Here is a 26719-nt window from a genome sequence, read left to right as displayed (position 1 = left end):
AGGCTCCAGTGTCCATTGAGGAAGTGCTGAAATGATTCTCCATGTGTTTCTTAGCCACATGTTGCTGCACCTTCTTCAATATCTCAGCATCCAGCATTGGCTCTGCCCCTCTTCTTTTCCGGATGTACTTTTCTGCACCTGTTGCTCCCATTGGCCAACTTCCAATGGGGCTTATCCCAAGGTCAGGCCCTCTGAGGGAACTTCTCCTGCTCTGGCTATCCGATGGTTCTAGGTGAAGACCACTATCTCTTGGTGCCATCAGGCGGATAGACTGAAGCACCCTCCTGGGCAAGCCCCACTGATGCTGGAAAGTTCTGTTACGAATGTGGAGTTCCAAGCAACTGGAGACTTCTTGGGAAAGGAATGAGAGCTCCCCTGGAATGATGTTAATGTCGATCGTAGTCTTTTGGTGGAAGGGTGCTTGGGGAGGCTTTGTTACAAAAGCCATCACAGACTTTTGGACAAGACCTGGTAATAGCCATGCATGGTGGATCCTCTTCCATGTCACATGAAGCTCTAGGGCTTCTCTCCTCTCCTTTGGGAGGAAGGGTGTTTTATTCTCCAAGAACTCACAATCTACCTGTCTATACCTGGGGAAGTGGGTGGATAGCTCTGGAAACATTCCTGTGAGCCCTTCTATGTAAGTCTTGCCCAGGCCCCACAAGGAAGCCAAGTGACGGCGCTGGACAGCCAACTCTACCCTCCCCATCTCTTTGTGGGATACCATGTGCAGAGCAGTGCTTCGGGGCTGCCTGGTGCCATGGCCAGGACGGATCAACTTGGGAAGGGGTTGTTTTTCCAGGGGACCTCCATCTTCACAAGAGGCTCCAGTGTCCATTGAGGAAATGCTGAAATGATTCTCCATGTGTTTCTTAGCCACATGTTGCTGCACCTTCTTCAATATCTCAGCATCCAGCATTGGCTCTGCCCCTCTTCTTTTCCGGATGTACTTTTCTGCACCTGTTGTTCCCATCGGCCAACTTCCAATGGGGCTTATCCCAAGGTCAGGCCCTCTGAGAGAGCTTCGCCTGCTCTGGCCATCCGATGGTTCGTGGAGAAGACCACTATCTCTTGGTGCCATCAGGCGGATAGACTGAAGCACCCTCCTGGGCAAGCCCCACTGATGCTGGAAAGTTCTGTTACGAATGTGGAGTTCCAAGCAACTGGAGACCTCTTGGGAAAGGAATGAGAGTTCCCCTGGAATGATGTTAATGTCGATCGTAGTCTTCTGGTGGAAGGGTGCTTGGGGAGGCTCTGTTACAAAAGCCATCATGGACTTTAGGACAAGACCTGGTAATGCCCATGCATGTTGGATCCTTTTCTTTGTCACATGAAGTTCTAAGGCTTCCCTCACCTCTTTCAGGATGAAGGGCGTCTGCATCTCCAAGAACTCACAATCTACCTGTCTATACCTGGGGAAGTGGGTGGATAGCTCTGGAAACATTCCTGTGAGCCCTTCTATGTAAGTCTTGCCCAGGCCCCACAAGGAAGCCAAGTGGCGGCGCTGGACAGCCAACTCTACTCTCCCCATCTCTTTGTGGGATACCATGTGCAGAGCAGTGCTTCGGGGCTGCCTGGTGCCATGGCCAGGACGGATCAGCTTGGGAAGGGCTTGCCTTTCCAGGGGACCTCCATCTTCACAAGAGGCTCCAGTGTCCATTGAGGAAATGCTGAAATGATTCTCCATGTGTTTCTTAGCCACATGTTGCTGCACCGTCTTCAATATCTCAGCATCCAGCATTGGCTCTGCCCCTCTTCTTTTCCGGATGTACTTTTCTGCACCTGTTGCTCCCATTGGCCAACTTCCAATGGGGCTTATCCCAAGGTCAGGCCCTATGAGGGAGCTTCTCCTGCTCTGGCCATCCGATGGTTCTAGGTGAAGACCACTATCTCTTGGTGCCATCAGGCGGATAGACTGAAGCACCCTCCTGGGCAAGCCCCACTGATGCTGGAAAGTTCTGTTACGAATGTGGAGTTCCAAGGAACTGGAGATCTTTTGGGAAAGGAAGGAGAGCTCCCCTGGAATGACGTTAATGTCAATCGTGGTCTTCTGGTGGAAGGGTGCTTGGGGAGGCTCTGGCACAAAAGCCATTGTGGACTTTTGGACAAGACCCAGTAATGCCCATGCCTGGTGGATCCTTTTCTTTGTCACATGAAGTTCTAGGGTTTCCCTCACCTCTTTCAGGATGAAGGGCGTTGGCATCTCCAAAAACTTAACATCTGCTTGTCTATACCCGGGGAACCGGATGGATAGCTCTGGAACCATTCCTGTGAACCCCTCGTTGTAGGTCTTGCTCGTGCCCCATAAGGAATCCAAATGATAGCTCTGGACACTCAACTCTACCCTCCCCATCTCTTTGTGGGAAACCATGGTCAGAGCAGTCCTTCGGGGCTGCCTGATACCATGGCCAGGACGGATCAGCTTGGGAAGGGCTTGTCCTGTCAGGGGATCTCTATCTTCACAGGTGGTTCCAATGTCTGTTGGCGGACTCTCAAAAAACATTTCCATATGCTTTTTAGCCACTTTTCTCGAGATCTTGATGTCCAGCTTACATTCAGCTCCTCTCCCTTTCAGGATGTCCTGCTCTGTGTCTCTTGCATCCATTGGCCGAAGCCCAATGAGGTTTTTCCCATGGACAGGCCATCTTTGGGGGCTCCTCCAGCTCTGCTTATCAGAAAGTTCTTGGTGATGACCTCCATCCCTTGGAGCCAGCATATAGAGAGGCCGGAGCACCCTCCTGGGCAAACCCCATTGTTGCTGGATGGTCCTCTTGTTAATGTGGAATTCCAAGCCACTGGAGATCTTTTGAGAAAGGAAGGAGAGCTCCCCTTGAAAGATATTGATCTCGATCGTGATCTTCGGATTGGATAGTGGAGGAGGAGGCTCTGGCACAAAAGCCATCATGGACTTCTGGACAAGACCTGGTAATGCCCATTCATGGTGGATCTTCTTCTTTGACACATGAATCTCTAAAGCTTGCCTTTCTCCCTCCAGAAGAAAGGGTGTTTCTAATTCTGAGAAATCAATATGGCTCCCTCTGGGTCCTGGATGCGTAGGAGTGGGTTTGGGCTCCATCATTCCACTCAAAGCCTCTGCATAGGGAGACTCCAAGCCCCAAATGAATGCCATGTGGTGGTACTTCACGGACATCTCAATCTTGTCCATTTCCCCTGCATGGAGAAATGGGAAGGAGGCAGTGCGGAACTTCTTCTGCATTAATCCTGAAGGGATATTTCTGGGGAGGGGTTCCCTGGAAAGGAAGGACACCTGCAGCCAAGAGCGCCTGACCATATCTGGAACGGATTCCAGGTGCACCTCCATGTACTTTCTGGCCAAGCGTACCTCCATCCTGTTCATGATTTTGGGTGCCAACATGGGGCGAAGATTCTTTTTTGTTCTCCCAGGGATGGAGAGCCTAGGATCCACACGGTGAGCAGGACCCTGGGAGAGTGTCAACTCATCTTCCGTCTGATGGGCATCAGGGGGTTCCACTATAATCCCTGGGCAGAGACCCTTCAGCGATTCCAGGATCCTCTTGGGCAGCCCCCACTGCCATTGCAGCTTCATTCTCTGAAGATGGAAGTCCAAGTGTCTGGAGTTGCTTTGTGGAAGAAAGGAAGGATCCTGCCACAGAACATTGACATAGATATACGCTTTTGAGTGGCTTGTCTGTGAGTGGGGGCCTGGCCTGAATGCTGAAAGTGACCTCTCAACCAATCCGGGCAAGCGCCATTCGTGCTGGAGCCTCTTCCTTTTAACATGGAGCTCCAAGGCTTCCCTTTCCTGCTTTTGGAGGAATGGGGTCTCCTCTTCTGCTAATGGGAGGGCCTTTGCTTGTTTGGGCATGAGGGGCTGCAAGCAGGAGTGGGGACAGGGCGCCCTTGGACCTAGATCCTCGATGAAACGAGTGCCTCGTCCCCAGAGGGACATCAGATGCTTGCGCCGCAGGTTCAATTCCAGGTGGTCCATGTCCTCCTGGCGCCCAAAGGTTAGGAATTGGCTGCGTGGTTCAGGGCATCTCTGGCCAGGGAAGATCCTTTGGGGCAGAGGCTGCCTCAAAGGGGGTGAGGGGCATTGCTGGGATGATTGAGTCAAGGCCTGAGAGACTCCCAGGTGCATCTCCACACACTTCTTCTCAAAGTGGAGCACCATCTTCTCCAGGGCTTCACAGCGCAGCATGGGGAACACCCGAGGTTGCCGTGGAGCTGATTCCCTCTGTTTCCTCAATCTGTGCTCCGTATCTGTGGTTCTAACCATCTCAGGGCAAAACAGAAAGAGGGAATTCAGGACTCTCTTGGGCAGGTGCCATTCCCGGAAGATGATCCTTTTCTGCACGTTTCTCTCCAACTGTCGTTGGGTGGCCTCGCTGAGGAAGGGGAGCTGAGAAGGGAGCACAGCCACGTCCATCTGCCCAGGTCTCTGCATGTGTGGGGCTCCTGGGGAAAGCTTCCTCAGGGACCTCTGGACAAGACGGGGCAACCCCCACAAATGCTGCACCATCTTCCTTCTGATGTGCCATTCCAACTCCATCTGTGTTTCCTGGCCAATGAACAACAGGGTCTCTGTGGAAGGGAACCAGACCCTTGTGCTCCTGCAAGTTGAGGAAGGAGGAGCTCCCTGAGGCCTGACATCTGCAGACAGGAAGGAGAGGGATGTTTGGTAGAGCGTGGACAGGCCCCACCTGAAAACCAAGTCTTTGTGGATGAGGTTGAATTCAAGGCGGCCCAAGGCTTCACATTCCATGAAGGAGAGCTCTTGGATTCGCAGCTGATAGGTTTTCCTCCCATGTGGGATCATTTTTGGAAGTCTGTGGCATTTCCTGACCTGGTTGGCAGTCTCTGGGGACATCTCAAATGCTGCACCTGCCAGTTCCAGGTGGATCTCCACAGCCCTTTTGGCCACATGTCTTTGCAGCATTGTGCACTGGTTGCATTCTTGAGATTGCCTTTGCAAGAGTGCCTCATCTGAAGGAGACGTCCTCCCAGGTGTCTTGCCTTGAAGAGACCTTGAGGTCTCCCCGCTATCCCTGGCCACTTCTGGCATTGCAAGGGGGCCTGACATGAAGTTATGAAGAGAGTGCATGACCCTCCTGGGAAGGCCAAACATCCTCTCTGCAATCTTTTTCCTAATGTGGTTGTCCAGGCGCTGTGCGGTCTTTGAGCAGATGAAAGTCAGGGAGCTGCTGAAGTACACTTTCACATCTATGTCCGGCAGAGGCATCCGACAGAAATCAGGCATCTGTGCCTCTGGAAGGAAGCTCTCCAAGGACCGTCGTACCAGCCTCGGCTGTCCCCACTGCCGCTGGAGTTTCTTCCCAATGACATGAGACTCCAAGAGCTGGCGCACACGGTGGAGCAGAAATGGTGTGTCTATACCTCTGAATTCAATGACGGTGTGTGTCTGGGGTGGAGTATCTGGCGGTGGTTGAGAAGGAGCAGGTGCTGCCTTGGGCAGGGACTGGAGGCACTGGGTTTGGCGGTTCCATAGGACCTGGAGGGACTTGCACTTCAGGTTCATGGACATGCGGTCAGTCCTCTGCCGTAGGAGGAGGCTTGGTCCACTGTGCTCCTGTGTGCGGCCAGTAGAAGTGGCCAGGATCAGCTTGGGCAGAGGCTGCTTCCCCTCCTCTTCTGGGGCAACGACTTTCTGGGAAATCTCTACCCGTTTAGAAAGGGCCTTTTGTCTAATCTGGAGCAAGTTCTTCCCAATACGAATCAAAGTTTTGGCTTGGGAAGAGCTACGGGACCCCTCACTGGATGTGGAAGCATGGCAGGGACAGCGCTGGTGAGTCATACTTGCTCCTGCACCCCTCACTCTAGCACAAGGGCACTCCTCCTTGAAGACAGGCATGGACAAACACCTGGAGGCCAGCATCTCCCGGATTCTATTGGGAAGTCCCCGTTGCCTCTGTTCAACCATCTTCCTCAGGTGTTCTTCGAGGATCCTCCTGAAGGTTGCATTCCGGAAAAGGATCGGATGATGCCTTGGTCCCACCACGACTTCCCTTTCGGAGGACAATCGGAAAGTGGGCTTCGGAGCAGGTGGGAAAAAGGCCCTCTGCGATTTGCGGAAGATGGAAGGCAGCCCCATTTTTTGCTGTAGTCTCTTCATGAGCTGGTGTCTTTCCAAAGTTTGCCGCACAGAGTCAGGCACAAAGGGAGCCTCTGAGACACCAAAAAGAGCTTCCGGAGATTGGCTGTGGCTGCTTTCCGATGAGGACCTGAAATAAAGCCTTTGTACAGGAAGGCGGTCTTGGCCGTCTTCATCTTCTTCCAAGGAAGACTCTTCGCTCTCTGAAGATGTCAGGGAAGAGCAAAATCTCAGAAACTCCTCCTCATCCTCTTCTGACCAAAAAGACTCCATTGACTTGCTCTTCAAAGATGTTTTGAAGCTGTCAGGAGACTTTCGGGATGCCCAATGTTTGAACATCCTGAAGATGGCATAGCCGAGGAGGATAAACAGAGTCCCCCAAATAACAATGCAACAAAACATCAATTGGTACAGGGAGAAATAAGGGCAGTCACCCGGCTCCATCTTTCTCACCTGTGAAATGGAATCTCTCCCAACAAAGACTGCTCTATCTACTATTGAACCAGAAGTGGGTCACAAAGGAGACATTCTCCTGGCTTTCTGACATTGGCAATCCAGAACCGATTCTCCATCCAAACATTCCATTCCTATGGATGCAGCCCGGGATCAACATTGGCCTTTTAAAGGTTCTGCGTGGCACTGATGACGCCTAACAAACAACATGACTTGCATATGAACAGTGTGGGTGTGGGAGGGTTTTTGCTTTTTGCAAATAAAAGCCTCAGAGTGTGAGAAATGATTCCCAAATAGACAAAACCTCTTGTAGCTCCATGCAGCGAAAAGGGAACCTTTAAAAAGTACTCTGTTTTGCAAGCACAGTGCCATCAATTAGGGTCTAATCCAGTGTTTCTCAACCTGGGGGTCACAATTGTCGTCGAGGGCATCCCAGGCCCCTGCCTTCAAGCTGGTTTGACCTGCAGCAGGGAGTTCCACAGTTCCTGATTGCCAAGTTGGGCCAAACTGATGAAATGTGCCCCAGCAGCAGCCTCAACCAGGGACTCTTCCCAGCCATATGCTCTCTCCTTTCACTTCCCTTCCTAGCCCAAACTATGTAACAAATCCCCAAATAAAGAATAATCAAATTGCAACTTTTAAACTCTCTAGCTTGATACTTTGTGTCTCTTTTCTTGCCTGAAACTATCCAAGTGCATGAAACTAACCTTCTCCAGACCATGGGAGACTGCAGGTCCTGGCTTTCCGGGGAGACCGAATCTGCGCTCCCCCAAACCGCGGATACGGAAAGCCCCAGGGGGCCCTGTATCCGCGAGATGGCGGATTGACTCCATTTTGATGGCATATTTTTCTTAGCTAAATTCTAACACTATCTGCTATCTCGGTTTTTGCATTTCGGGCTTCTACGCTTGGGGAATAACCTTTTAAGTTTTAAGAATATAATTTCAAGGAAACAGCTGATTGTCAAAAGACCGGCCGCGCTGCTGCTGCGTTACCGCCGTGCCTCGCCGTTTCTTCGCCTCTGCCAAGCCCCTGCCCTGGAGACTCGGTGCGGCTACCCCACGAGGCTTTCGGGGAAGAGCCTGGCCTTGGGGTCCCAGTCCTTAGAAGATTATAGTTTCCCAAGGACCAAGGACCGGCTTGATCTCAGCGCTACAGGAATCCATCCTTTGGCTCGGTGGAAATCACCATGCTCCTTTTGTGACTGTTGGACTTTCTACAAAACATTTTAGACTCTAAGGAACTCATTTTCACATATGAATTTCCCCTGAATGAACTATGGACTCATGTTTTTTCCTGAAATTATTACTTTAATCAATTTCTCTGGCGGATGGGATGGGGGGGGGGGGTGTCTGTCATGAATTTCTTGTGATTCCTATATTTCCCCATGTATTTTCCCTCATATTTCTGACCTGGCCCTGAACCCTTTGCCTCCTTCCCCTCCCCTTGGGGGAAATGAACCAGGAAGCTGCCAGCTGTTCTGAAAAGGCAATCAGCAACCACAAAAGAACTCTTATCTTGATACTTGTGCATGGAAACATAGAACTGAAAGCCTTCGTTTGATTTCGGAGTCGGGCCGTCAGACAAAGGGTTTTGCTTGGCAAACTTTTTATCACTTCACACTGGGGGCAAAAGACCCTCAGAAAGTCTCTTTCCCCCAAAACTGTTTTTTATTCAAAACTCTCCACACGGACATCCACCCCAGCTTCTTCATTGTGTCATATCTTATGGTGACAGGAAAACCTGGATTAAGTAATCATTACTTATCGTAGACCGATCAAAAGACAATAGACCTGGCTTCTTTAGAAGGCCGGTTTCTCGCACTCATGGGCCCCAAGGCATGAAAATCCTATAATCCACTCATGAAAGCATTGTTTCTTCTTCGTCCCGCCTCCCCTCCTCCTGATTCGCCAGAGCGCCGAGGCAGTGGGAGCTTTCTGATATAGTTATGAAGTAGCAACGTAAATATGGTGTGGGAGTTGGAGTTACTGGGATGTATAGATCCCCTGCCATCGAAGAGCATTCTGAATTCCAACAAAAATGAAATTGAACCAAACACAGCATACAGCACACAGCAACACCCAGGACCAACAGAAAACACTGGAGAGGCATGGGGAAACTAGACCTTGGCATTTGGGAGTTGCTGGAATGTATAGTTTCCCTGTTATCAAAGAGCATTCTGAACTCCAACAGAAATGGAATTGAACCAAACTTGGCATACAGAAATCCCATGACTAACAGAAAATACCAGAGAGGTTTGGGGAAAAATAGACCTTGGCTTTTGGGAGTTCCTGGGATATATAGTTCCCCAGCCATCAAAAAGTATTCTGAACTCCAACGACACTTCAATTGGACCAAACTTGGCCTGCAGATCTCCCATGACCAACAGAAAACACCGGAGAGGTTTGGGAAAAATAGACCTTGGCATTTGGGATTTCCTGGGATGTTTAGTTCCCCAGCCATCAAAGTGAGTAAAATAATAAATGTAACAACAACAAAACCAATAAATAATATAAAAACCACCATAGTTTTATTTTAATTACAGTATACATTTTGGGGGAAAGGCTGTGTGTATATGAATGAGAAAAGTGGGACAGACTGACTTGGGAAGGGGGTGGGAAAGAAGGGCTGGAAACAGAAAAAAGTTGGAATGGGAAGGGGCGTTTGCAAGGAAAATGAGGTGGAAAGAGGATAGTTGGAAAAGTAGGTCAGATTGGAGTGGGAAGGGGCAACTGGGGATGGGGGAAAGATTAAGATGGGAAAGGGGGGATGGAAAGTGGGAAACTACAGTGTGAAAAGAAACAAGACTTGAAATGGGAAAGAGATGCTGGAACCTGGGAAAGGCTGGGAAGGAAAGTGGACAGAGAGGAGCTGGGGAATGGGTTTAGTAAAGACTGGTATAAAAAGGGGAAAACTAGAAAAAGGAAAGGCAGGTGTAAAAAAGGGGTGCTAAAAAAATAGGGGGAAACCTGAGGTGAGAAGGGAGGAAGGTGTTCTCTGGCTCAGCCAAGGAGAGGCAAATCCTGGGGGTCACCTCTTTCTTCTTTCCCTTCTCCCCAGAAGGGAGACCTGGAAAGCAGGGAGGGGAAAGGAAGCACGGAGGCAGCTGCTTGATTGCAGGAGGAGACTCTCTTCCACACATGGAAGAGAGGCCCCTCCCCACTTTCCAGGTCTCCCTTCTGGGAGCGGGAGGGAGAAGAAGAGGAGGCAACCCAAGGCAGCTGGTGGCTCGCAGGAGGGGAATTAGTTTTCTTAGATCTACAGAGACACTCGCTGGAACACCCCAGCAAGCGAGAGTCCAAAAGTGGCAGGCCCAAACCCAGCACCTCAATCCATGGGTGATACCAGATGAGAGACTCCCCCTGGGCACTCAGAAGGCTGGGCGACTTGGAAGGCGCTGAACAGACTGCGCTCTGGCACCACGAGATGCAGAGCCAATCTTAAGAAATGGGGCTACAGGGTGGAATCCTCAGCATGCGAGTGCGGAGAAGAACAAACCCTGACCACCTGCTGCAATGCACCCTGAGCCCTGCCACATGCACAAGGGAGGACCTTCTTGCGACAACACCAGAGGCACTCCAAGTGGCCAGATACTGGTCAAAGCACATTTAACCAACTACCAAATTTGCAAAATCTGTGTTTTTTTTTCTTTTTCTTTTTTAATCTGTGTGTTTGTTTTGCTCTGTTAGAATTGTAATATAATGGTATGGTTGCTGATGACACGATAAATAATCCTGCGATCCTCCAGCTGCCTGCCTGCCTCGATGGGGCACTGGTGCCCTTTCTCCTCTTCTTCCTCAATGACCAACTGGAGGAGGAAGAGGAGAAACAACAGCAGCGCCCCATCTCTTCTTTCTCCTTTCCCTCCAGTTGGCCATTGAGGAGGAAGAGGAAGAAGAGAAGGGACACTGCTGCAGTTCCTCCTCTTCGATAGCCAGTTGGAGAAAGAGAAACAGCAGCAGCTCCCCTTCTCCTCTTCTTCCTTCTCTTCCTCCTCCATGGCCAGCCGTTTATCTTCTGAGCCCTATTTAAGGTGCAGGTGCTTACCTACAAAGCCCTGGACGGTTTGGGACCACCCTACCTACGTGACCGCATCTCCACCTACGAACCCACGCGTTCACTTCGGTCATCTGGAGAGGCCCTGCTCGTGATCCCGCCTGCGTCGCAAGCGCGCTTGGTGGGGACTCGAGACAGGGCCTTTTCTGTGGCGGCCCCCCGACTCTGGAACTTGAAGACCTGGCTGTTCCGATGTGCCTTCTCAGATTAGGAATCTCCAATACCAAGTCCTAGAAGCACTTTAGTAGAACTAAGATTGCTGCACACCGCACTCTGCACTTACTTATAATCCTACATACCTCCTGCCACATCAGCACTTTTAATCTTGTACCCATTACTCTGGCCCGGCCCAGTTTTATAGTGTCTTGATGTATTGTTTATTGTTTGTTGTTCATACTGCTTAACTGTTTTTAATTTGCTTTAGGTATTGTATTGTTGTATTGTGTTTTGAGGCCTTGGCCTTTGTAAGCCGCATCGAGTCCTTCGGGAGATGCTAGCGGGGTACAAATAAAGTAATAATAATAATAATAATAATAATAATAAGAGGGGAAACAGCGGCAGCAGCCCGTGCGGCCTCTGCGGTTTCTCCTCTTCTTCCTCCTTTTCTTCCTTAATGGCCAGCTGGAGGAGGAGGAGAAGGATTGTTAGGAACAGCAGCAGCATAGGAGCCTCGCCTGGGGCCCCCTGTACCACCTCTGCCGCTTGTCCTCCTCCTCCATGGCCAGCTGGCTTCGGAGCCTCGCCTCCAGGCTCCGCTGCTAGCTTGACCCGAATATAAGCCGAGGGAGGATTTTTCAGCCCAAAAAGGACTGAAAACCTCGGCTTATAATTGATAGGGTAAACTGGACCAAACTTGGAACACATATTGATATGCTGAGATCTGCTTACTGGAGGGCTATAGGGGGAACCGACCTTTGTTTCTGTGAGTTGTAGTTCACTCACACCAGAGAAATCAACCTTCCCCAATGATGGACCTGGATCAAACTTGGGCAGCAAGAGCCAGCCCATACAGGGAGCCTTCTGCTCGACCCCCACCCCTTCCAAGCTAACCGAGGTGCCGTGATGACCCCCAGAAAATGGCCCCGCGACCCCCAGGTTGAGAACCGCTGACCTAAACTGTTGCAGGAAAACCCCAAAACATATAAAAATGCACCTCTGCAGGCTGTTTGAGGGCAATAGATAGCATACACTAAAAGAGAAAAGGAGTTTATGATGGAGAGTTCCAAAGAGGAGGAAAAACAGAAGGTGTCTAAAGAAACTGGAATGGATGTCTAAGAGACTTTCAACTGAGTTTGGAAGGGGGAAATTAGCAAAGAGGAATTCAAATGAATAGCCAGATTCTATGATTTCAGAACCAAAAAAAATGTTGATGGGAGGGTAGTCCTCCAACATCTCTTGCGAGACGCAAGGGGAGGCTAATGCAGTTTCCTAGCTTTCCACTGTCACCAACCCCTGATTCTCATCTCTCCATACAATATAAGTAAAAGACTTGGGTGGGTTAAATTTTTTTCATTACCTTTGCATTCCAATCAGTTTCCACTTCTGGAAATCAGTGATGTTCAAGGTAGACACAGCCCAGTGCTTCACAGGCTTGGCGTACGACCCGCAGTTGGGGACGAAGATGGAGAGGGCAGCCACCAGTTTCTCCACAATGGCTTTCTCTTCCCCCAGCACCACCAGCGTCCTGCCGCTCAGCAGAGAATAGATGGCCGGGTGGGCGAAGGGATACTGCCGGATGAAGCGCAGGGCGTTCTGCCCAGCCTTCTTCTTCTGCCGCTCCCCGAAGTGACTTCCACTGCCACAAAGAGGAGACGGAGAGGGCGTCCTGTCCGAGCTGGTGGATGCTGTGCTGCTGATGTAGCTGGTGGAGTCGGAGCATTTATCCAGGCTCATCTTACTCACTTCTCTGTGGCTGGAGAGGTAATGCGGGTCAAGCTCGTAGCCCAGGAGCCCCCCCAAGACACCGTCATGTGAAGAGCAGTCTGTAAAGTTCACCTGGAACCCCAAATCACCTTGCCGAAAGGGCTGGGGAGGGATACTGACCACACCGTCGTCATCCTCGCAATGCTTCGGGGCCAAACCATTTGGCGGCTCGAGAAAGTTGGGACTCTCCTTCCCGATGCAACAAGCCGAGTCCACAGGAAGCTGGTTCCCCAGTTCGAGGTTGCCTTCCACCTCTTCAGGGTCAAAGTGAAGGCCTTCCTCTTCCTCGTCGGCGTAGGTTTCCTCATTAATGGCGCTGGGGTAGCTGGCTTTGAAGTCATCTGGGATCAGGGCTTCCGAGGGGCAGGTGCTAAGGACCTCAATGCTGTCCTCACTGATGGTCCTCCGACTGACTGCTTTGTCCCTCGCCAGCTGAGGACTCACGTTCGCTTGGGGCAACTGGGCCTGGCTTTCGGCCTGAGCCAAGGCAGACTTCTCTGTCCCCAAAACCTCAATGCTTTCCCCACTGCTGATGCTCCCTTTGAGATCGGCATCAAGATATTCAACATTGTCCTGATCGTCACAAGCGACAGGATCGGCAGCTTCTGTTTCTTGAGGATCTTCGGTCTTCGGATCCATCTTAATGGGCACAGACTCAACACTGGATTTGTACGAGCCGATTACGGGTTTCAGGAGAGGGCAAACGTCCAAAGATTTCTCACCCGGGTTGTCGGGATGGACTCCCTGGTAGCCATTCAATTGCCTTTCGGGTTCTCTTTCATCCAAAGGGAATATCTCTTCAAAAAGGAAGTTGGTGATACTCTGCTGCTTCAAAAGCGCTCTGCTGATCTGGTGGGTCAAGAGGTAGCACACGTCGCCTCTGAACGTCTTCTCAATCTGGTGCAGCTGATCCAGCGTCTGTGTGAAAAAATACATATCGCAAAGTTCCTGAAGGGTTTTGAGCTTCTTGTCAAAGCATTTGGCCGATTTGGCCTTGATAAGTTTCGGGGTGTAAGAAGACCGCCGAGAATAAAGGTGTGTTTCTCTAGGTTCGTCAGGTTTCGAGGTAGTAAATCCTTGTTGCTCTGATTCTTCATCGGCTGGCTCATTTGCACACTCTGGCTCATAAGGGTGGAAGTCAGAATCTTTCAGCTTACTGTAGGGATAGGATCGGATTTGCTTCAAAAGATCCTGATGCTCAATTATGGATTTTTCGACGCTGGCCAGTTCGTTGGCTTTCTCGATGGCCTGCGTGGTGTAATACCCTTTTTCGTTGTTTTTCTTCTGGATCTCTGTCTCTTTGTGCAAAACTGTCCTGGTGTAATCAAGGTCCTTGAGCTTTTTTTCCAGTTCGTTGGCGAAAGCTTTCCGGTTGCCTGTCTTCAGGCATTCAGAAGCTTTGGAGAACTCTGCGGAGAGCTCCTGGAACATCTGCATGATTTTGTGCTCGTCGGCGGAGATGTAGGCCATGCAGAATGGCCGCACAAAACCCCGGGCTTCAAGGTCGTACAGGGTCAGGTGGTGGACGTAGGCGAAGGCCCCTTCCTTGGAGTCGCCCAGCACCACTTTCGAGTCCTCCACAAAGTTCAGCTTGGGGTAAGGACATCCTGGCGGGTGGCCCACGAAGGAGGCCTGGTAGTCCACCGACATGATGCGGAGGGAAAAGTAGTTGAGATCGAAGGTGCCGGAGACTTTGGCGTCATCTGGGATGGTGAGCAGCGGCTGGGGCCCCACTTGCTCTGAGAATTCGGAGATGAGGATGAAGTCCCGGGTGAACTTGGCCCCCGAGAGCTTGGACCAGGGGTTGGCTCCCTGGCTGGCGAAGGGGAAGAGCGGCACAGAGTACTCCTCAGGGAGAGCCGGCTCACTATTGCTGTAGGCTTCCTCTTCGTACTCATCCTCCTTGGTGAAGGCCACCACGTCTGGGGCACTGATCATATTTCCAGAGTCAAGGAGAGTGGCGCCTCAATTGGAATCCATCAACTGAAGGCACAATGAAAGGAGTGAGACTTTCTGGTCCTCTGTCAATTTGTCAATCCCCACTCACTTTAACCTCCCTCAACTGAGAGTGGGATTGTTACCTTGGGATCCTAAAATATCTCCCCTCTGCTACTCTCAAAAAGGGAAGCCATTGCCAACTAAAGGAATCCTCTCAGTCCTATATTTGCATCCCCACTGACTTTAACATCCCTCGACTAATAGTGGGATTGTTACATAAAGGACCCTAAATCATGCCCCTTTTGATCAACAACACACCTATTTCCTGGTTTCCTCCACACTTAGGGGACCCTATTGCACTCACCCTCTTTTAACCCCTTTCACTCAGGGGTCCTTTTGCTCTCTCCACTGAAGGAGCCAGCCCTCTGCGGAGTCTAAAGAGGCAAAAGGATCCCCAGCTATAGAGCAAGCAAGGCTAAAGGGTCAAAAGCTATGAGTTTAGCGAGGCCAGTAGGGCCACAGGACCCTAGTTGGGGAGTCAAAGAGGCAGGGTCCCTAGTTATGGGGTGATTGAGACCAGAGGGTCCTTGCTGTAGAGCTCTTGAGGCCAATAGAGCAACAGGGTCCTAGTTGTGTGGCTATTGAGGCAAGAGGGACCTTGCTATGGGAATATGCCAGAGATCCCTTGCTGTGGAGGCAAGGAACCCCAAACTATCTGGCTAGAGATGCAAGAGAGACCCCCTGGCTATGAGGTTATGGTGCAAAGAGGGTCTATTAAGGCAAGATGGGCCTGGGCTATAGGAATATGAGGCCAGAGATCCCTAGCTATGGTGTTCGTGAAGCAAGAAGATCCTTAATGTGGGGCTGGAGGTGCAAGAGAGGACCCGGCTATGGATTTTATGGGGCAAAGTAGTCCCTACTTGTGGGGCTATTACAACAAGAGGGGCCTTGGCTATGGCAATATGTGGCCAGAGATCCCTGGCTATGAGGTTAGCAAGGCAAGAGGATCCTTAATGTGGGGCTGGTGGTGCAAAAGGGACCCCGGCTATGGGGTATATGGGGCAAAGGGGTCCCAACTTGTGGGGCTATTACAACAAGAGGAGCCTTGGTTATGGGGATATGAGGCCAGAGATCCCTCGCTATGGGGTTAGCAAGGCAATGGGGTTCTTAATGTGGGGCTGGAGGTGCAAGAGAGGACCCAGCTATGGAATTTATGGGGCCAAGGAGTCCCAACTTGTGGGGCTATTACAACAAGAGGGGCCTTTGTTATGGGGATATGAGCCCAGAAACCCCTGGCTATGGGGTTAGTCCTTAATGTGGTGCTGGAGGTGCAAGAGGGACCCCAGCAATGGGATATATGGGGCAAATAGGTCCCTACTTGTGGGGCTATTACAAGAAGAGGGGCCTTTGTTATGGGGATATGAGCCCAGAAACCCCTGGCTATGGGGTTAGTCCTTAATGTGGTGCTGGAGGTGCAAGAGGGACCCCAGCAATGGGATATATGGGGCAAATAGGTCCCTACTTGTGGGGCTATTACAACAAGAGGGGCCTTGGCTATGGTAATATGAGGTGGAAATGTAGGACTATGGAGGCCAAAGGGTTCTGGCTATGGGGTGATGAAAGGAAGGGATCCCTAGCTGTGGGGTTACTGAGGTCAGAGATCCCTGGCTATGGGGCTGCAAGGCAAGAGGATCCTTGATGTGGAGCTGGTGGTGCAAAGGGGACCCCAGCTATGGAATATATGGGGCAAAGGGGTCCCAACTTGTGGGGCTATTACAACAAGAGGGGCCTTGGCTTTAGGGATATGAGCCCAGAGATCCCTGGCTATGGGGTTAGCAAGGCAAGAAGGTCCTTAATGTGGGGCTGGTGGTGCAAAAGGGATTTATAGGGCAAAGGGGTCCCAATCTGTGGGCCTATTAAGGCAAGAGGGGCCTTGGCTATGGGGTTATGGAGGCAAGAGGGGCTATTGGGACAGATGATCCAGAGCAAAGGGGCTAGTGAGAGCAGAAAAGCCTAGCTGTGGGGCAACTGAATCCTGGGATTATGGAGGCTATAGGGCGAGTGAAGCCAGGGACTATGGAGGCTATGGGGTGATGAAAGGAAGGGGATTACTGAGACCAGAGATCCCTGGCTATGGGGCTTTGGAGGCAAGAGGATCCTTAATATGGGGCTAGCGATGGGAGAGAGATGCTGGCTAGGGGGCTATGAAAGGCTCAGCTTCCCCCTTCCCCCTTCCTTGGTTGAGATTTACCCTTCCTGGGGAATGGGCCTCCCTTCTCTCCCTCCCAGTCCCGAACCCGGCAAGCGCTAGGACCGGCCCGGGAGCCCTCCCTTCTCGCCTGCCCTCCTCTGCGAGGAACCGCCGCTTCCCCTTCACGGCCGCGTTCGCCGCTGCTGCCTGGCAGCCATCTTGGAATCACATGACCTCCGCGGAGGTGACGCGGGTGACGTCACTCCCAGGTGCCGTAAAGCAAGTTAGAGCCGAGGGTAAACAAACCGCTTTTCCCTCCACGTGTGTACGACAGCTGGGCCGGCGCGGAATACGGCAGTTAAGCGGGAAATCTGTCTGTGGAGAAGGAAAGGCGCCCGAAGGAAGGGAAGGGAGCAAGAGAAGCGCGGGGAGAAGGAGAAGGACAGCCTTTGGAAGAGGAAAAGGGGGCATTCAATTGGGCCTGGCCTCAATTTAGGAAGGCCCCAAAAGGAGCTAGGCCCCAAAGGAGAACCTGTGGAGGTAGAAGAGGGAGGGACCCAGCCCAGTGGCCTTGGAAGCTGAAGCTGGCAAGGAAAGCTCATTTGGGTAAATATATGTGTACTAGCTTGGCTACCCGGTGATGCCTAGGTTATTTGAAAAAAGCATTGCTTGTTTTGGGGTGTCAGGTAATATTATTTAGTTAATTAGTAACACTATTTATTAGGATGGCCGAAAGCGAGGAGGAGCTGAGGAGCCTTCTAATCAAGGTGAAAGAAGAAAGTACAAAAGCTGGGTTGCAGTTAAACATCAAAAAAGCCAAGATTATGGCAACAAGAATGATTGACAACTGGGAAATAGAGGAAATGAAATTGTCCCTGAATGAAAACATTCCATGGGTGGTGGGATGTAGTGTTTGTTTTTGGGCTACATGTTCATGGCGCTTGCTATAACCTATAACCTGCAATGTCAGTTGAGGGAATGCCTTTGGAGGTTTCTCAGCACTTGGCACTATAGCCTGTTTGTGGAGGCGGGAGGCTGTCTGTGTAAACGAACACCTCCGCCACATACACACATACACATTTTCACTTTTATTATGTGTATAGATATCTGTCATATTTCTATAGCAGAATAGAAAATGTGATATTTTGGGGTCTGTAGGTTATAAGGGGCACAAAAAGTAGGATTGTCAATAAATGCATATATTTCTAGAGCAGGAGAATAAAAAGTACAATACTTTGGGGTTTGGGGGTTATATGCAGATGACACGCAACTCTTTCACTTTTTTCCACCTCACTCCAAGGAAACTCCCTGGACCAGTGTCTGACAGCTGTGATGGAGTGGATGAGAGCCATCAAACTGAAACTTAATCCAGACAAAACAGGTCCTCTTGGTCAGTTGCGAGACCGATTGGGGTATAGGGTGTCAACCTGTTGTCAATGGGGTTACACTCCCCTGAGGACACAGGTCTGCAGTCTGGGGGGTCCTCCTGGACTCATTGTTGATGTTTTGAGGCTCATGTGTTGGTGGTGGTCGGGAGGGCCTTGGCACAATTAAAACTGTTGCACCAGCTGCAACAGTACTTTGAAAAACGTGACTTGGCCACGGTGGTCCACACCTTAGTTACACCCAGAATGGACTACTGCAATGTACTCTATGTCAGGCTGCCTTTGAAGATGGTTTGGAAACTGCATCTAACTGGGGCTAGTTATAGGGAGCATTCCATGCCCCTATTAAAGCAGCCCCACAGGCTTCCAAATAGTTTCCGGGCTCAATTCAAGGTGCAGGTAAAGCCCCATGTGCTTTGGGTCCAACCTATCTTTGAGAATGCATCTCTTTCTATGAGCCAGTGCAGGCTTTGAGATCGGCAGGGGAGGCCTTTACATCGGTCCTACTACCATCTCAAGTACAGGTGGCGGGGATGAGAAAGAGGGCCTTCTTAGTGGTGTCTCCAAGAATACCATCGAATACCCTTCCAAAAAATATTAGGTTAGCCCTCAAACTCCAATCCTTCCGAATCAGCCTAAAAATTCAGATTTTTATGGATTTTTAAACAGGCCTTTGACCTCAAGTAGGCTCTAATGGGCCTATATGAGGTTAACTCTCCGGCAGTTTAGTTGTGAATTGCTGGCAGCTAGTTTTATCTACAGGTGTTCTGCATTTTAAAATTCAGCAATTCTATCATATGTTATGTGTGTTGGTAGTGGTTGTTATAATTTTATGTGTTATTGTTTTATACTTACGTCCCGTTTTATGTTATATGGTGCACCTTGGGGTACCTTTGTAAGCCGCCCTGGGTCCCCTTGGGGACATGGTGGTGGGATACAAATAAAATTGTTTATGATCTTTGTCGGGAGGAGTGTGTCCCTGTTGGTTCTGCTGGACCTCTCAGCGGACTTTGATACCGTCGACCACTGTATCCTTCTGGGACGTTTTGCAGGAATGGGACTTGGGGGCACTGTTCTGCAGTGGCTCCTGTCCTTCCTAGAGTGTCGTTCTCAGAAGGTGCTGTTGGGAGACTCCTGATCGACTCCACAACCATTGTCTTGTGGAGTCCCGCAGGGTTCAATACTGTCTCCCATGTTGTTTAACATATACATGAAGTCGTTGGGGGGAGATAATCCAGAGTTTCGAGGTACGGTGTCACCTGTATACAGATAACATCCAACTCTGTCACTCCTTCCCACCTTCTACTAAGGAGGCTGTCCAGGTCCTGAATCGGTGCTTGGCCTCTGTGACGGTCTGGATGAGGGCGAACAAATTGAAATTGAATCCAGACAAGACAGAGGTACTCCTGGTCAGTCGTAAGGCTGAACAGGACATAGGGTTACAGCCTGTGCTGGATGGGGTTACACTCCCCCTGAAGGCGCAGGTTCACAGCTTGGGTATGATCCTGGATTCATCACTGAGCCGGGAACCCCAGGTCTCAGCGGTGACCGGGAGAGCATACGCACAATTAAAACTTGTGCATCAGCTGTGCCTGTACCTTGGGAAGTCTGACTTGGCCACGGTAGTCCACGCTCTGGTTACATCCCGTATAGACTACTGCAATGCTCTCTACGTGGGGTTGCCTTTGAAGACTGTTCCAAAGCTTCAAATGGTCTAATGCAGTGGTTCTCAACCTGTGGGTCCCCAGGTGTTTTGGCCTACAACTCCCAGAAATCCCAGCCAGTTTACCAGCTGTTAGGATTTCTGGGAGTTGAAGGCCAAAAACATTTGGGGACCCCAGGTTGAGAACCACTGGTCTAATGGGTGGCAGCCAGGTTGTTAACAGGAGTGGCACTCAGGGAGCACACAACTCCTCTGTTGTGCCAGCTCCACTGGCTGCCGGTCTGCTACCGAGCACAATTCAAAATGCTGGCTTTAGCCTAAAAAGCCCTAAACAGTTCTGGCCTTGCTTATCTGTCCAAAATGTAACTCTCCTTATGAACCATCTAGGAATTTAAGATCTTCTCGGGAGGCCCTGCTCTCGGTCCTGCCTTCTTCACAGGTTCGGTTGGCGAGGACGAGAGATAGGGCCCCTCGGCTGTGGAACGCCCTCCCTAGAGACATTAGATTGACCCTCACCCTTATAATATTTCGTAAAAAAGTCAAAACCTGCAGTGTAACAGATAACTTCTTGACCTTGGAACTACTGGACAATTGTGATCGGATAACGATTTTAATATTGAGATGCGGAGGATTTATGCTTGTATTGATTTTACTGTTTATGGAATTTTATGTATTTTATATGTTTTAAACTGTTTTTATATTATTGTGGCATCGAATTGTGCCATTTTGTAAATTGCCCTGAGTCGCCCTTGGGCTGAGAAGAGCGGTATAGAAATACAGTAAATAAATAAATTATTATTATTATTATTATTATTATTATTATTATTTGGGGCACAGGAAAGCCTGCTTTTCTCAATAGATAAACATTTTATGACAAAAGTTGGATATTTGAAGGCTTTATCAGGGGATTAAAGGTTATGGAAAGAAGATGAATGAATGAGGAGAATGCAGGGGAAGGAAACTGGAACTGAAGGGAAGATACAAGTTTGTTTTTGTACAGTGATAAATACTTTGGTTGCCATATAATTTAAAGCTTGACATTTGAGGTCCAGTGTGTTCTAATGAGATCTTTTGTAAATATCTATCTCACACACACACACAAATGTAAAGCAGGAGAAGAAAAGGTACGCTGTAGGTTTGTGTTCAAAATGAACTTGTATGTAAGTCAGAACAGGTACATTTTTAAAGTGCAACTGTAGCCAAGGTTTGGAATTTGGATAGCATAGAGAAGGGCTAAAATCCCTCTCTCTGTCCATTTTCAGAAGATTCCACCTCACTTTCTGTCCCTGTGATAAGAGGATTTTGAAAAAATTGGCTTGTTGTGGAATAATGAATTGGAGATAAAGCTCTGGTGGAGACCCCTGTCCCCCATGGTGATAACTCTGTCAGGGGTGGATTTCCCTTCCTAGGGGTAGGTTTCTCTCACTTCCTATTGTCTTCATAACTATAAGTCATATGTAAGTCGAATATTTGTAACTCGGGGATTGCTTGTAAAGGATTCCCTGGAAATGAATACATCCTGAAATTGGTTTTAATTGCACAATCCTAGGGCTTGGAATCTTGTTCCACATCAATATGGAGGGAGCAGCCTGTTGATGGCCTTGTGATGGAGAAGAAGGTTCTGCTTGCCCTTGAAATTCGTAATAAATGGATCTGTACATCCGGCGTTTCTGCAGCTTTTAACAGCGGCTCCACTATGTCTTGGCTGGCTGGGACTTGGGCCCGGCTCTCAGGATGATCGCTTCATCTCTGTTCTTTGTCTGTCGTGGAGTCCGATCAGTCTCCCGCTCCTGGAATCGTTTCTTCTGTCAGTCTGCTGAAGGGGACATGACGTTCCGGAACATCCAAAAGGTTCTCTGTGTGGCAGAGAAAAACGATGCGGCTCGGGGGATCGCAGACATCCTTTCCAACAGCAGGATGCGGAGGGTAGGAGAGTATGATAATGCATTCATACATTATTTCTTTGAATTGAAGGCTTCTCTCAAAGGTTTGTAGGCATAATAGGGTCACAAACATGGATATGCACACTGTTGCCTCTATAGCAGTGGTTCCCAACCTTCCCCCCCCCCAACTAGCACCTCTATAATCCTGATCCCCCTGACATATTCTTATTATTCAAAAAGTGAACTCCCATTTATTCACACGCCTAAAAGGCCATAAACTTGGTTTTAACAAGATTCCAAAGAACATGGCATCAATGAAAGAGAAAATAAAAGGGCAAATGGATTGGAATAAATTATGCATCAAATTGAGGGTTATTTAAATAATAATAATAATAATAATAATAATAATAATAATGTCCAACTTCATTGCGTGTCATCCTCACATTAATTTTCTTGTGTCTGATAATCTTTTTTTTCCAATATAAAAATATTGACTTACCTATGAAAGTAATAATTGTGCTTTGAATTTTTTTCAGAGAATTCTTGCTACATTCATTCATATGCAGAACAAAAATAATATATATATATCACTTCCAATGTTAAAAGAACCATGAGGGTGGGGCTGTTTGGAAGGAAAGATGCCTCTCGTTTCTGTGTTCATGTCCTCTCTAGTTCATTCTATGTTCTCTTCACTCTTTCCTCACTATGAGCAGGCTCTCCATGGTCAACCAGCTGACTGCCTTGGACATTGGATTAAAATGTTTAAAATATGACTGTCACGTAAAAGCTTCCCCTGATATTGTCCAGTCGTGTCGGACTCTGGGGGTTGATGCTCACCTCCATTTTTAAGCCAAAGAGTCGGCATTGTCCGTAGACACCTCCAAGGTCATGTGGCCGGCATGACTGCATGGAGAGCCATTACCTTCCTGCTGGAGTGGTACCTATTGATCTACTCCCATTTGCATGTTCTCGAAGTGCTAGGTTGGCAGAAGCTGGGGCTGACAGTGGGAGCTCACGCCACTCCCCGGATTCGAACCTACAACCTTTCAGTCAACAAGTTCAGCAGCTCAGTGGTTTAACCCACTGTGCCACTGGGGGGAGGGACTCCTCTCTCTCTCTCTCTCTCTCTCTATATATATATATATACATAAAACAGTGAATTTTTGCATTTATATACTATCTATCAACTTGTCTGAAGTCACTCAATAGGTTTCCATGGCTGAGTAGGAATTTGAACCCTGCTTTCCCAATGTTTTACTCCAACACTACATCTCAGTATTGCACTGATTTCTATTTGTAAATTAACTATATTTAAATTATGATCTAAAAATTAGGTTTTTCTACTCTAAACATTGTAACTCTGCCTTTAAAGGGGTCTGTAATGCATATGTTCAGGATACTTATTTGCTTTCCTTATGTAGTGATGTAAGAATTGGCAGTTTTTAATGCATGGAAATTGTTCCTCCTTTTTTTTCTCCCTAGAGAGAAGGTTTTTCTAAATTCAACAAAATCTATGAATGCCAGTATCACCTACTTGGTCAGGTATGTGTCAAATGGCTCTCCATCTTCTTGTTTCCCTCTCTGTCAGTTCATCATTATACATGAACACACTGCTGGAAGCTTTAAATTAACACTATAGAAGGGAACATTGTTTTGTTTTCTGCAGAATGTAACCGTGGTGATGACATCTGTGTCAGGACACTTGCTGGCTCATGATTTCAAGCTACCGTTTCGAAAATGGTAAGGAATAGAAGATGTCTGAGAGTAATCACATTTCCGTAGTCGTAGGTTGAGATTTTGAACAGGAGAAAGCACTGACAGAACTGTGTCCATTAGCAGACATGTTGGGCTTGCAAGCCATTTGCCATCTCTTTACCTGATGCCTTGCTGTCATTTCTTTTCCACCAGGCACAGCTGCAACCCACTTGTCCTCTTTGATGCTGAAATTGAGAAGTTCTGCCCTGAAAACTACCTGGACATCAAGGTGAGTTTTGCTACAAGGCTTTTTGCAGGTTTTGTAATATTTTATTTATCGTGTCAGAAACAATTTGAGGGTACAGTTGTAATATATTTAAAAACACAAACAATGTTAAAAACTTGGCATATTATTAAATGTCCTTTGACCAGAAGCTGGCCACTTGGAGTGTCTCTGGTGTCGCTATCAGGCTTTGGACTACATTATAGTAAGTGGTCTGTGGTTTGCTCTTCTCTACACTCGCATGTTGTTAACTCCACTTTGTAGCCCCATTTCTTAAGATTGGCTCTGCAACTCATCGTGCCAGAGCGCGGTCTGTTCAGTGCCTTCCAAGCCGCCCTGTCTTCTGTGTGCCCAGGAGGGAGTCTCTCATTCAGTATCAGCCACTGATTGAGGTTCTAGGTTTTAGCCTATCACTTTTGAACTCTCTCTCTCTCACGTGTTCCTGCAAGTATTTCTATAAATCTTAGTGCCTTTCCGCATAGCTAAAGTGCTGGCTTTAGCCTATAAAGCCCTAAACGGTTCTGGCCCAACTTACCTGTTCGAACGAATCTCCCCTTATGAATCTGCGAGGACTTTAAGATAATCTGGAGAGGCCCTGCTCTCGGTCCCACCACCATCACAAGTACGGCTGGTGGGGACGAGAGACAGGGCCTTCTCAGTGGTGGCCCCTCGGCTATCGAACTCCCTTCCTTAGGGAGATTAGATCGGCTTCTTCGGTCCTATCATTTCGGAAGAATCTTAAGTCATGGCTATTTGAGCAGGTATTTGCGAATATTGAGTAACAGATATAATAACTCCAACAACCTGTCCCAGTAGCACTTTATTAGACTTTAAGATTGCTTGCACATTGCACTTATTCTAAAATCTGATATTCCACCTGTCACATCAGCACTTTTAATCTGTACCCATTACATTTGGCCCAGCCCCAGTTTTATTGTGTTTTGGTGTATTGTTTTATTGTTCTGTTGTTTTTGATATTGCTTTAATTGTTTTGATTTGTTTTGAGTTGTGTATTTGTTATGCTATATTTTTGAGGCCTTGGCCTTTGTAAGCTGCATCGAGTCCCTCGGGAGATGCTAGCGGGGTACAAATAAAGTTAATAATAATAATAATAATAATAATAATAACGGGACTGGACATTGTTTTAATGAGCATCAATTGAAGTATGTTTTATTATAATGTGATGATTTAATTGTTGTTGATCTTTTATACTGTATATTGTATTTATGTTTTTGATGGCATTGAATTTTTGCCTTGTAAACTGCTCCGAGTCGCAGAAGGCTGATAGGGGCGGTATATAAATATACTAAATAATAAATAAATAAATAATAGCCCTATATCCCAGAATATCAAGGCAGAAAATCCCACATTATATGAGTGTGGACTCAGATAACCCAGTTCAAAGCAGATATTGTGGGATTTTGATATTCTGGGATATAGGGCTGTGTGGAAGAGCCTTTAGAAAGCTATTTCTTGATGTAAGGCATTGGCTTTCTTGCTGATATCCGAGCAGAGGATGGGCTGGAGATGTCAATGCCTTGGTTCTTTCATTGCTGGCTGCTACTTCCTAGCAGATGTCAGTTGGTACAATACCGGCTAAACAGTATAATTTCTCCAGCGGTGTGGGATGTAGACATCCTGTAATAATGTGACATGGCCCATTAAGAGCCACATTCACTGTTTTAACATGGTGAGATGTGTTCCACATTGGGCATGCGTATTCAGTAGCAGAATAGCAAAGTGCAAGGACAGATGTATTCACTGTGTCTGATTGTGATCCCCAGGTTGTGCCAGTCTATTATTTCTAGCACCCACTTTTTGCTTGATAGTCAAGGAGTGCTTCTTGGAAGGCAGAGCACAGTCTAGAGTGACTCACAGGTATTTTGTTGTGCTGCAATTCTCCAGTGGGATTCCTTCCCAGGTAATCCTCAGAGCTTGAGATGCTTGTTTGTTCTTAAGGTGTGTTTTAGATGGATTAGGAATCAGCAGGCTTTCCCTGCAATAGGCAGTAAGAGCATCTAAGCTTCAGAGAGCTTCTGTTCAACCATTTCAAAGCTTCCGGCTTGGGCGGTGATGGCACAATCGTCAGCATAGATGAAACTGTAATAAAAACAGCTTAACTCAAGCATAGCACTCCTCAGTGAATGAGTAGGATAGGATTGAATCAGCATGGAGGGATTTTTTCCTCATGGAATGAGACATGTCTCTTGTTTGGACTCCCAAACCCTTGTTGACATCTGAGGAGTTTCTTTGACATCTGAGGAGTTTCTCCTTGGAGTCCCTGTTGGGATTGTTGGTGTGCAGGTATGAGCCTTCCAGTAGCTTTTGGCAACCCCATGAATTTCTTAGGGCATTTCTAGGCAAGGAATCTTCAGAAGTGGTTTTGCCAGTTCCTCCCACTGAAATATATAGCTTACAGATTCCATCTCAGCCCCACATCTGGAGTGTGGCTTCTCAGCATAATAATATCTTTATGTCCCCCTTATCTGCCCTTTATGTGGCAGGCTGTAATGAAATTCATTGTGGTTTGCAGCCTTTTCTCACTTTTCTCCCTGACTCCTTTCAGCGAACTTTGGAGCGAGAAGTGCAGCAATGCCAGGCGCTGGTGATTTGGACCGATTGCGATCGTGAAGGAGAGAACATTGGCTTTGAAGTCATCGATGTTTGCAAGGCAGGTATGTGGCGTCTCTGGATATGTAAAGTTGTTTGCCATCCTTTGAGATGCTAAAGCAATCCTCTGGAACAGAAATTGTAGACAGAGAGGAGGCCCTTCCTCAAAGCCGAACCTTCCATGCTGCCACCCATTTTGTGTTGCTTTATTCATGCAACTGCTTTCTCAGCTTAAAACGTGCCTCGAATTTCTCTCTCTCTTGACAGTGAAGCCAAGCCTCCAGGTTTTCCGTGCCCGCTTCTCTGAGATCACACCCCGTGCCATAAGAACCGCCTGTGAGAACCTCACTCAGCCTGATCAGAACGTAAACGATGCTGTGGATGTCCGGCAAGAGCTGGATCTCAGAATAGGTAAGAATGGGGTCCGTTTATAGCAGGCACATACAAACTTCAACCCTCCAGCTGTTTTAGACTTCAACTCCCAATTCCAAACAGTCAGCTGTTAGGAATTGTGCGAGTTGAGGTCCAGAAAACACCTTGAGGGCCAA

General features: G+C 48.4%; 2 protein-coding genes across 4 annotated transcripts in view; one reads left to right on the top strand and one right to left on the bottom strand.

Annotated features, from left to right (window-relative positions):
* Positions 1 to 16897, bottom strand: part of LOC137097902 (guanine nucleotide exchange protein SMCR8-like) — a 42592-nt gene extending 25695 nt beyond the window's left edge. For both annotated transcript variants that reach the window (XM_067473314.1, XM_067473313.1), the window contains exon 1: positions 12117 to 16897. In XM_067473314.1, the coding sequence (XP_067329415.1) occupies positions 12117 to 14461 (2345 nt within the window). In that variant the 5' untranslated portion in view covers positions 14462 to 16897. The remainder of the gene's footprint in view (positions 1 to 12116) is intronic.
* A 51-nt stretch (positions 16898 to 16948) lies between these two features.
* LOC137098018 (DNA topoisomerase 3-alpha-like) overlaps positions 16949 to 26719 on the top strand; it is a 32171-nt gene continuing 22400 nt past the window's right edge. The window contains exons 1-7 of one of the 2 annotated variants that reach the window (XM_067473707.1): positions 16949 to 17258; positions 21250 to 21626; positions 23066 to 23125; positions 23250 to 23323; positions 23492 to 23567; positions 26128 to 26236; positions 26439 to 26582. In XM_067473707.1, the coding sequence (XP_067329808.1) occupies positions 21435 to 21626; positions 23066 to 23125; positions 23250 to 23323; positions 23492 to 23567; positions 26128 to 26236; positions 26439 to 26582 (655 nt within the window). In that variant the 5' untranslated portion in view covers positions 16949 to 17258; positions 21250 to 21434. Of the gene's footprint in view, positions 17259 to 21001; positions 21112 to 21249; positions 21627 to 23065; positions 23126 to 23249; positions 23324 to 23491; positions 23568 to 26127; positions 26237 to 26438; positions 26583 to 26719 lie in introns of those variants that run through there. The other variant, XM_067473708.1, reaches the window with a different exon arrangement.

This window comes from Anolis sagrei, chromosome X (genome assembly GCF_037176765.1).
Source record: "Anolis sagrei isolate rAnoSag1 chromosome X, rAnoSag1.mat, whole genome shotgun sequence".
Classification (NCBI taxonomy): Eukaryota; Metazoa; Chordata; class Lepidosauria; order Squamata; family Dactyloidae; genus Anolis; species Anolis sagrei.
The sequence above is the reverse complement of the archived record's forward strand: the minus strand, read 5'-3'. Positions and strand labels throughout refer to the sequence as shown.